The sequence below is a fragment of the Palaemon carinicauda genome, chromosome 3 (genome assembly GCF_036898095.1).
Source record: "Palaemon carinicauda isolate YSFRI2023 chromosome 3, ASM3689809v2, whole genome shotgun sequence".
Lineage (NCBI taxonomy): Eukaryota > Metazoa > Arthropoda > Malacostraca > Decapoda > Palaemonidae > Palaemon > Palaemon carinicauda.
In genome coordinates this window covers 170,271,270-170,281,269 of record NC_090727.1, presented here as the reverse complement: position 1 = coordinate 170,281,269, position 10,000 = coordinate 170,271,270, and the positions used below count along the sequence as shown (strand labels likewise).

The 10,000-nt window shown below is 33.5% G+C and overlaps 2 protein-coding genes across 3 annotated transcripts in view; both read left to right on the top strand.

Moving 5' to 3' along the window:
• Positions 1–652, top strand: part of LOC137638038 (uncharacterized) — a 7,072-nt gene extending 6,420 nt beyond the window's left edge. Inside the window, exons 5-6 of the mRNA XM_068370128.1 lie at positions 125–221; positions 383–652. Of these exons, the coding sequence (XP_068226229.1) occupies positions 125–221; positions 383–520 (235 nt within the window). The 3' untranslated portion in view covers positions 521–652. The remainder of the gene's footprint in view (positions 1–124; positions 222–382) is intronic.
• A 1,609-nt stretch (positions 653–2,261) lies between these two features.
• LOC137638760 (calcium-activated chloride channel regulator 1-like) overlaps positions 2,262–10,000 on the top strand; it is a 70,914-nt gene continuing 63,175 nt past the window's right edge. Inside the window, exon 1 of one of the 2 annotated variants that reach the window (XM_068371108.1) lies at positions 2,262–3,454. In XM_068371108.1, coding sequence (XP_068227209.1) covers positions 3,302–3,454 — 153 coding nt within the window. In that variant the 5' untranslated portion in view covers positions 2,262–3,301. Of the gene's footprint in view, positions 3,455–3,489; positions 3,608–10,000 lie in introns of those variants that run through there. The other variant, XM_068371110.1, reaches the window with a different exon arrangement.

The window sequence follows — 10,000 nt, the reverse complement described above, 5'->3', positions numbered from 1 at the left end:
TGGTGGAGGTAATAATACTAATAATCTTATTAATAATGACAATTTTAATAGTAAAGATATTTTCAATAATAATAATAATGATTTTAATAAAAATAACAACTAACGCGTATTTAATCATTTATAGGGGCCAAAGCTTTACTGGTGACACCCGGTGTGTCTACCCTAATGAACACGATACTGGATATGCAGGAGACTACCTGAACTTTGGCATCTACCCAACAGTAAGTGGACAATCCTTCAAGCTTATAGTATGATAATGTTCCAATAGAGCTGTACCTAACTTTCTAGCAATAACAATAATGCTAATAGGGTATGGTGATCATAACAAATTGCATCTAAGTCACGTTACTAAGCAAATCTTTTCACTATTTTTTCCAACCAGATGTCGGACATTGGCATCCGTGACAACACAATCCGTTCAGTCCGAATGGGATGCTGGTCTAATAATGTTGTCAAGTCTTCAAAAGTCAAATACGAACACAGAAGCAAGAACGGTGGATGGGGTTACGCAGACCTTTGAAAAATAAGTATAACAATAAGTACGTTGAAATGAATAATTGTAGTAGCCTTTTACATTTGTATGATTTTAGAAAGTCTGAATTTTGTTGCTATGACAGCAATTTTCTTTTTACATATTTGATTGAGTGAAGGAATGTTGTCTGGATTTTGTACTATTCATGAATGATCTTTATGCAAAAAATAAAATTGTTTACAATAACAATATGCGTATTTTACTAACTGTTCTTTGGTAAAACTAAAAAATTAGCAAGATGAAACCGTGTTCAACATACTTAAAACCTTTTGAAAGCTTTCGCCAAATACAGTACATATCAAAATGTTGAAAAGTATTTATAAACTAATTTAATTACTGCATAATTACTTTGAACTCAACTTTGAAACGTTGAGTAAAAGAAAAAAAATGACAATTACGATACGAAAATAATCTAATGCTAACAATATGAGAATATAAAACAACTGAAGACACAAAAGCAAATGAAGGCAAATACAACTACAAATATAAGAATTATAAATTAATGCTCAAATAAAAATTCATAAGCCAGGCTCGTAGATTTTTTTAATAAGATTAATATATGTACATATATATATATATATATATATATATATATATATATATATATATATATATATATATATATATATATATATATATATATATACACATACGTACAAACACACACACACACACATATATATATATATATATATATATATATATATATATACACACATACGTACAAACACACACACACACACACACACACACACATATATATATATATATATATATATATATATATATATATATATATATATGTAGTAAGTATACATTTTACAGTTAAGTCTATCTATCGTTTAATTGTATAATACCATGCATACACAAACGAAAGCATTGGAGAGAGAGAGAGAGAGAGAGAGAGAGAGAGAGAGAGAGAGAGAGAGAGAGAGAGAGAGAGAGAGAGAGAGAGATCGGAAATCCTCTTGTAGATAACCACGTGACGCACAAGAGAGCTCCCAAGAAAGCGACACCTGACCTTGTCCCAATGATATTAACAACCCAATTAATTTAAAGTACTGTACGCCCTCCCCGTACAAGACTCGTGGCACCCTCTGTTAAACGCTATTCCGTAAATAAATACAAACATCAATATTTACATCAAGCAACCGAACGCACTCTGCCTTGCTTTAAGGCACATAAGGACGAAAAGCTAATTCCATGGGACGGTAAATACAACGCTAGGATTCCCCGTCTCCACATCTGTTATAATCATCATCCCTGAAAAGGAGCCTACAAAAGGGTGTGTTCAAAAAGGCGCGCTTACAATTATTGTTATCGTGATCACTTAAGCAAGATAAATAATAATAATAATAATAATAATAATAATAATTCATAAGATGAAACTTCAAACATCAAAATATTTTCCATGGGAATCATTGCGCCTCTGCGTACATTCACATTTATTATTTCAAATAATAACAACTTAAACAACAACAACAACAATAATAATAATAATAATAATAATAATAATAATAATAATAATAATAACAATTAAAATTACCATTATCATTATAATGCTCAAACAAAACTATTTTACATTTTTTTGCACAATCCTACGATTTCCGGACCTAATGACGTCATGAACATTAGTATCCTATACTAGGAGATTCTCTCTCTCTCTCTCTCTCTCTCTCTCTCTCTCTCTCTCTCTCTCTCTCTCCACTGACGAGACAGTATGGCAATGAAGTCATTCAGTTTAGTCTTAGGGCGCATCGTCACAGGAGAAACATGTTTACTCTGACGATACTTGGAATAATTATTAGAAACGAATGATCGTTATAATATGTGTTTCATAAAAATCATAATAATTAACTTCAGTTAATGGGTTTGTTATAATAGTGCCTGTTGTAGTGAAATGAAAGTGTTACATGTTGAGAGAATATTTAGATTCTAATTAACATAAGTAAGGCATAAAGGGTGGCTGTTTTCGTAAAAAAGTGATTGTTGAACGGTGAAAATAAAGGTTATTTTGGTGTGAATAACGAGAACTATTGATAAGTCGTTATCGTCACCCGATTAATAATTATCATGTTGAAAACAATTAATGTTAGTTAGTGATAGTTTTGACAACATTAAGGTTAACAGTGAAAAATAAACATTTAAAAAATCAGACATCCTCCCATTTATCATTTAGGATGCAATGAAGCGAAAAAACTGATAATTAACATTAACCCGACCATGAAAAGACTAATTCTATTATGATAACAACCTCAGATGTAAGTGGTTTTACGGAATACTGAACATGAAATGAAATGTTTGATTGAGACAAACAAATAGTAAAAGTGAAGAATACAATTCCCACATGTGCTATTAATAATAAAAAATGGCGTTAAGGACGACGAGATGTCAACAGAGAAATTAATGGAATGCTTACACATAAAGAAAATTATAATGACAAACTTATCAGAATATAAAGAGGAAAGATTTCATTACACATTTTTAATGAAAATATAAATACATAACCACTGATAGAATCAAAGTGACAATAAACTAAACCGTAGAGGAATAAAAATTTAAAAAAAAAAAAATAGTTTCTCATGTTTATAGCTCCGATTATCAACGCAAAATAACGTCTCAAACATTATAATTTAAGCTTATAAATCCCAAATTGTGTAATCTTCCACATATCGCAACCCATCTCGTACAATCGAGGTAAGACTGCGAAAGGCCAAAAAGGCCAAACTACAGTAATTCGAACAAAGTCCCCCGAAGAAGAACTTCAAGATGTTTTGTGCGTTCTGGATTTTATTCTTGACCTCTGCGGTGACCGAGAGCGCCCTCGGCACTGCTGTTCTACACGAAAATGGCTATGAGGGCATCGTAGTGGCTATAGGGGATCAAGTCGAGCAGAACGACGCCATCGTTGACAATATTAAGGTAAAAAGGAAATTAAAAACAGATGGAATTAGCAGTGAGACACTGCGAGGTCCTTTTCCCTTAGCTTAGGCCCCAAGCTAAGGAAAAATGGCTCTTACCCTAAGCCTTAGGGCAAGAGCTTGGAGGTACCTATCTTTCCTACAAGGGGCAAGAGTAAGTTCAATATACAGATGGCCAGAAACCTCCTGTAACTATTTTTATAATCAATATTAGTATTATTATCACTGATCAGCGAGGTATGGGTTGAGGGGCCTTAGTTTAGCGATATTTAAGTTGCTTTCTGTGAGGGATTATAGTACAAGAAGGGAGGGAGGGAGGGTGGGAGGAAGGGGGAGGGAACAGGATGCTGGATAAAAGGTGTGGGTCTCAGTGATGATATGCTTTATTTTGAGAATAACCAACACTCCTCTCGTGTTTCGTCAGTATGTGGGAGGCATTTGTCAACTTAGAACTTACTGGCGTCTTTGAAGAAATCTCTCTCTCTCTCTCTCTCTCTCTCTCTCTCTCTCTCTCTCTCTCTCTCTCTCTCTCTCTCTCTCTCTCTCTCTCTATCATATATATATATATATATATATATATATATATATATATATATATATATATATATATATATATATTTCTATTTCCCGAAGCCGCAGATAACATAATGAATATATGAATTTTAGTTTTGAAAACATTTCCAAACCTAACATAATGAATAAATGAATGTTAGTTTTGACATACCGAAAATGTACACTGCTTAATAAATTGTATATTTCACACAAAGTCACACAGGCACATAGGAACGAAACGTAAATGGATCTATATACAATTTGGTTTGTTAAGGCAAAGAATGAGAATATGGGATTATACCATAATAAACTTCTAAAAAGTTCACATAAAAGGTTATAAGTTGATGTAGGATATGAATTAAACATTAAAAAAGAAAGAGAGGAAACTGGTGACACTATTTGTTTTTATAATACGGCCGAAGTATGTTAAAAGTGGGAAGAAAGTCAGTATGGCTCCAAAGATGAATCAGTGTGTTTTGATTCAGATTAGATGATTAAATCTAGGCCAAAAGGCTGGCACTGTGACATTGTACTTTGTTTATTTCGAGACGCTGGAAGGTGATACAGTGGAGACAAGTGTACAGACTTAAACAACTTTAGAAGGAGGGAGGAGACAAAAGCTACTACCAGCAGTAGTAGTAGTAGTAGTAGTAGTAGTAGTAGTAGTAGTAGTAGTAGTAGTAGTAGAAGAATTTCGTCCTAGACGGTTGCTCAAAACGGCGGTAAAGCATTAGCAGATGAAATACAGTTGCTTTGATAGATGTTTGCAGTCTTTGGTACCACTGAGTACCAAAGCCAACCTCATATCTTATTACAAAAATACGAAAAAACCCTCATCCTAATTTCATATGTAGGGATTTCTCGTCTCTGGCGCCAGTTGACGTTGTCAAGTTCTACGAATAACTTGTAATGACGATAATCTTTCCGTTGGGAATGAAGGATTCCGGATGCAGAGAGAGAGAGAGAGAGAGAGAGAGAGAGAGAGAGAGAGAGAGAGAGAGAGAGAGAGAGAGAGAGAGAGAGAGAGCGTTGTATCTCTCGCAAATGGAGACAAACACCTTTTTTTTCTGTAGTATTCCACGGATTAATATTCTGGTGCACCAGGACAAGGAGATTTCCGTCTGCCTAAAATTTTGAATGTTATGAATATGAATAATTTAATGAAACGTACGCAATTCGTTCCAATTCTTTGCTAAAATATAAACGTTGATTTGTCAGAATACTCTAGGAATTTTAAATAAAATATCTAGTATATTGTTAGAAAATCCATTTTCTCCTACACAAATTGCATTCTAATAACAGAATATGATTCGCAAATTAACAACACACTGGATTTGTTTAAGAGAAATATTTATATAATTAGAACGTTATTAAAACACTTCTTTCCAGTTTGCCTCTAACCAAAATTATAAAAAAGGTTGAAATATATAAAGGACTGATAATTGTGGCCCTCTGTCATATGTGGCTTATTAATGGAGCGCAAATCATATTTGCTATTGTGACTATATGCAAAGGCAAATAGTAACTGCAAGCGTATCCGACTTCAAAAACGTACTTTACCATTATAAATATCATCATTGCTCTTAATAATAGCACAGCTGCAACCATAGTTTGAAATAGAATGCTAAAATCCATAGAGCTCCAACAAGAAAAGCAGTCAGGTGAAAAGAGAGAAGTAAAAATTCAACTACCAAAGGGAAATAAAAAAAAAAAAATATAAATATGTGATAAAAGACTAATAAACCTTGGAACAATTAATTCTATCACAGAAGCCTTTTCACATAAACGCACTCACAGTACCATGAAACAAAAATAACAAGTGGTGCAGGACTAATTTATGCAAGCATATATGAGGACCAGATGTTCATCACACTTTACGTCATCTATAAACATGTTAATCATAAAAAATTTAAATACGTAAACATATGTATGTATACATATATACAATTTATGTGCATACATAAGCATGTGTGTCTACGTACGTACTTATGTTTATAAATATATAAATATTTTTTTTTACGAGGCAGGAGTCACAGCTACATTACTTTTTTCAACTTCTGGATGACGGATGGACCTCTTTAAATGGAGGATATTCGCTGTATTCACAGTTATTCCATACAACATTATATACACCAATATACTTATAGAAATTATATATGTTCCCATAAGCAAAATACAGAATAAAATAAATATTTTCCTGAATTAACTGGTTCTTTATTTTCTAATAAATTGGTTCGTTAGAGATCATAAACTCTAAAACCTCATATATGCTAGGAAACATGTATATTTTTCTTAAGCGTGAAAGGATGTGTGTATTGAAATGATCAGCAAATCTGTACTAGTTTGGGCCATCCATATAAGGTTGGTTTGCTGTGAGTGATCAGAAAAATTTCCCACCATCACCAATCCTCATTGACCAGCGTGATGAAAACTGGCCAAACCCCAGACATGAATAAGGACATGTCTGTGGCCTTTGTCCTGCAGTGAACTAGAAACGGCTGCATTTGTTGTTGTTTAGCGTCTACTGACATGTTTTCAATATTACTTGTAATCAAATATTTAAAAAAACGACAATAACTTCTTGTTACAACTAAAATTATTCTATTAGTTTGTAAAAAAAAAAAGAAAAGAAAAAAAATCAACGTTTCTATAAATATAAAAATGTAATTTCATCAATGATATAGTTCTTTACAAATTGCAAATATATAGGAAGATCATTCCAATCTGGTCACAGCCAAATTTTGGGTGAAGAGTTTGACAGTAAGCAGAGTAATGAAAAACTCGATCTTCCTCATTCTTATCATCCTGGAGCAAAACTAACTAGTTTGGCTGTGAGGTTCCTTAAAACTAAAACACACTTACTGGGCCTTGGTGCTTATGGAAGTGTATGGGTAAATATTAGGTGTTATGATGATGAAGTTAAGACTATTCGAATTAACTGTACACCTAGCACACCAGTACATACAGGAGGGTACAGTCTGGGAAGATCTAAATGCAAATGATGGTCAGAACTATGAAAAACCTTATGAAGCATGTGCAAAGAACTAACTGAAAGACTATGTCAAAGATTATTATCAAGATCAGGAATAAGATGAGAATCAGTGGCAGGAACAAGGTTGAATTGATGAATTAAAACATTTCTTCAATTTAGACTGATCACCGAAAATCTTAAAAGACTTTCTCAATATGCCAATCTATTGTACAATTAAAAGAAACAGACAGAATTTGTTTCTCATAAGTAAATCTCCAAACAAGATTCACACCTAAAATTTTAAGCGAGTTCTAAATAGTTAAAGACACCTTGAATGCAAAAATCTGGATATTGAGGAGAATCTGTGCTCGATCTACTTGCATTGATACTCTGAGTTTTGTTAGAGTTCCACTTCACTCGGCCAAAATTTGCACCATACACTAATTTTTGCTAGAATTCTCTATTAAGGGATTCAATAACCATAGGCAATGGAATTGATGCAAAGAGAGTAGCATCATCTGCATATGCAAAGAGCTTGTTTCTAGGCCAAACCACATCTTATGCATATATATGAAAAGTAATGGGGTCAGAACATTATTATTATTATTATTATCATTATTATTATTATTATTATTATCATTATTGTTAGATAAGCTACAACCCTAGTTGGAAAAGTAGGATGATATAAGCTCAGGAGCTCCAACAGGGAAAATAACCAAAAGAAGTAATTAAATAAGGTATTAGTTAGAAAACTGTCCCTGAGTGTACCCTCAACATGAAAACTCTTTTAACGAAGACAGTGGAAGACCATAGTACAGAGGTTGTGATACTACCCTTGACTAGAGAACAATGGTTTGGTTTTGGAGTGTCTTCTCCTAGTAGAGCTGCTTACCAACGCTTAGAGATTGATTGATTGATTTGAGGTTTTTTCGATATCCTGACATCTAAGGTAATTGACGCCGCCAGAGCTAGAGAGTTTCTTCTACCATCACCAATTGGAAAGTCGCCACTAAACAATTATAGCACAGTTATTAACCCTTTGAATGAATAGTTTTTTTTTCCGTTAGTTTAAGTGTTGACAGGTGTATGAGGAAAGTAGAGAATGTGTAGAGAATAGGCCAAGCTATTCGGTGTACGTGTAGGCAAAGGCAGAATGAACCGTAACCAGAAAGGGAGCTAATGTACTACTATCTAGTCAGTAAAAAGATCCTACAACTATCTAGAGGTAGTATCTCACCGGGTGGCTGGTGCCTTGGCCAACGTACAACCTAATAACTGTATACAAATAATCCTAATGTATCATTTTGTAAGATGAAAAAAAATGTTAGTCAATATATATATATATATATATATATATATATATATATATATATAAAATACTCATAAAAAATCAATTAAAACCTAGTCAACATCTAATGCCATTTAACATGATTTATAGTTATATATGTACTGTACGTGCGCGTGACTAATCCGAATAAAAGAAAAAAATATGGATATATCTCTCCTCATACACATGCTGAATGATGAAGAGGAAATAAATGAGCTGTAAAAGGAGCCGTCGTCCACTCCGCCCGCACACCACTATCGGATTTACATATCTTTAATTGATGAGGCTAAAAGCAGCTTCTATTGTGTCTGTCATGCTTGATGCAAGTGACACACACACACACACGCAAACTCATATATATATATATATATATATATATATATATATATATATATATATATATATATATATATATATATATATATGAATGTATTAAACACACACAAACACACGTAGATGTGTGCGCGCTTACTGAAATATAGGGAACACTAGATATTACATTCTTATAGTCACTATGGTGCCCATCAACAACTACCCTTATAAATTTAATGATGATGATAAGAGAAGCCCCACCTATTCCTATTTATGTCTCTCCTAAATTGTTCACAGCATGCGTAAGTCTTTAAAAATTTAGATTGAGAAAATGGAAGAATTAATATTAATGAGGAATACTTTAACAACTTAAGATTTGCAGATGGCATAGTTCTACTTAGTGAATTATGTGAGGAATTACAAAAGATGACAGAACACTTGAATAAAGAAAGCAGAACTATGGGATTGAAAATGAAAGAGCAAAATTAAGATAATGTTCTATGAAAATGCAGAGACAACAAATAAGGGTTATGGACGAACCTCTGGAGATTTTTAATGAATATATATACTTAGGAGAGACAGTAAGTGTTTTCCCAGGACATGAGACTGAAATAAAAAGAGGGATAAGCATGGGACGTCGATCTTTTGTTAAACGAAATGAAATTATGAAACGTAGAATTCCACTTTCTCGAAAAATAGAAGTATCTAATCAGATGCTCCTACCACTTTTAATTTATGCATCAGAAATTAGGAGCCTTACTACAGCCTTGAAAGTTAAAACATAAGCTTGTTATAGTTCAAAGAGCTACGGATAGAATAATGATGGGATTAGCAGATGAGACAGAAAAATGGCAACATGGATACGGGAGAACACTAAAGTATAGGAAATTATAAAAACGTGTAAAAAATGGACATCCGCAGGACATTATACAAAAGATTGACAGTTAATAGGATACTACTGAGAGTTACAGGGTTCTTTGACTGGACTGACAGTACTACATTAGATCCCTCTCTCTTGTAGCGGCTCATTTTTCCTTACCATACACTTACATTGAATAGTCTGACCTATTCTTTACACATTCTCCTCTGTCCTCATACACATGGCAACACTGGTATTAACAAACAATTCTTTTTCACCCAGGGGGTTAACTACTGCACTGTAATTGTTCAGTGGCTACTTTCCTCTGGATAAGGGTTGAAGAGACTCTGAAGCTATGGCAAACTGCTCTTTTAGGAAAAGGACACTCTAGAATCAAAACATTGTTCTCTAACATTGGATAGTGCCATAGCCTCTGTACCATGGTCTTCCACTGTCTTGGGGTAGAGTTCTTTTCTTGAGGACTCGGATACACTTATTACTCTTCCTCTTGGACTTTTAGCATCCT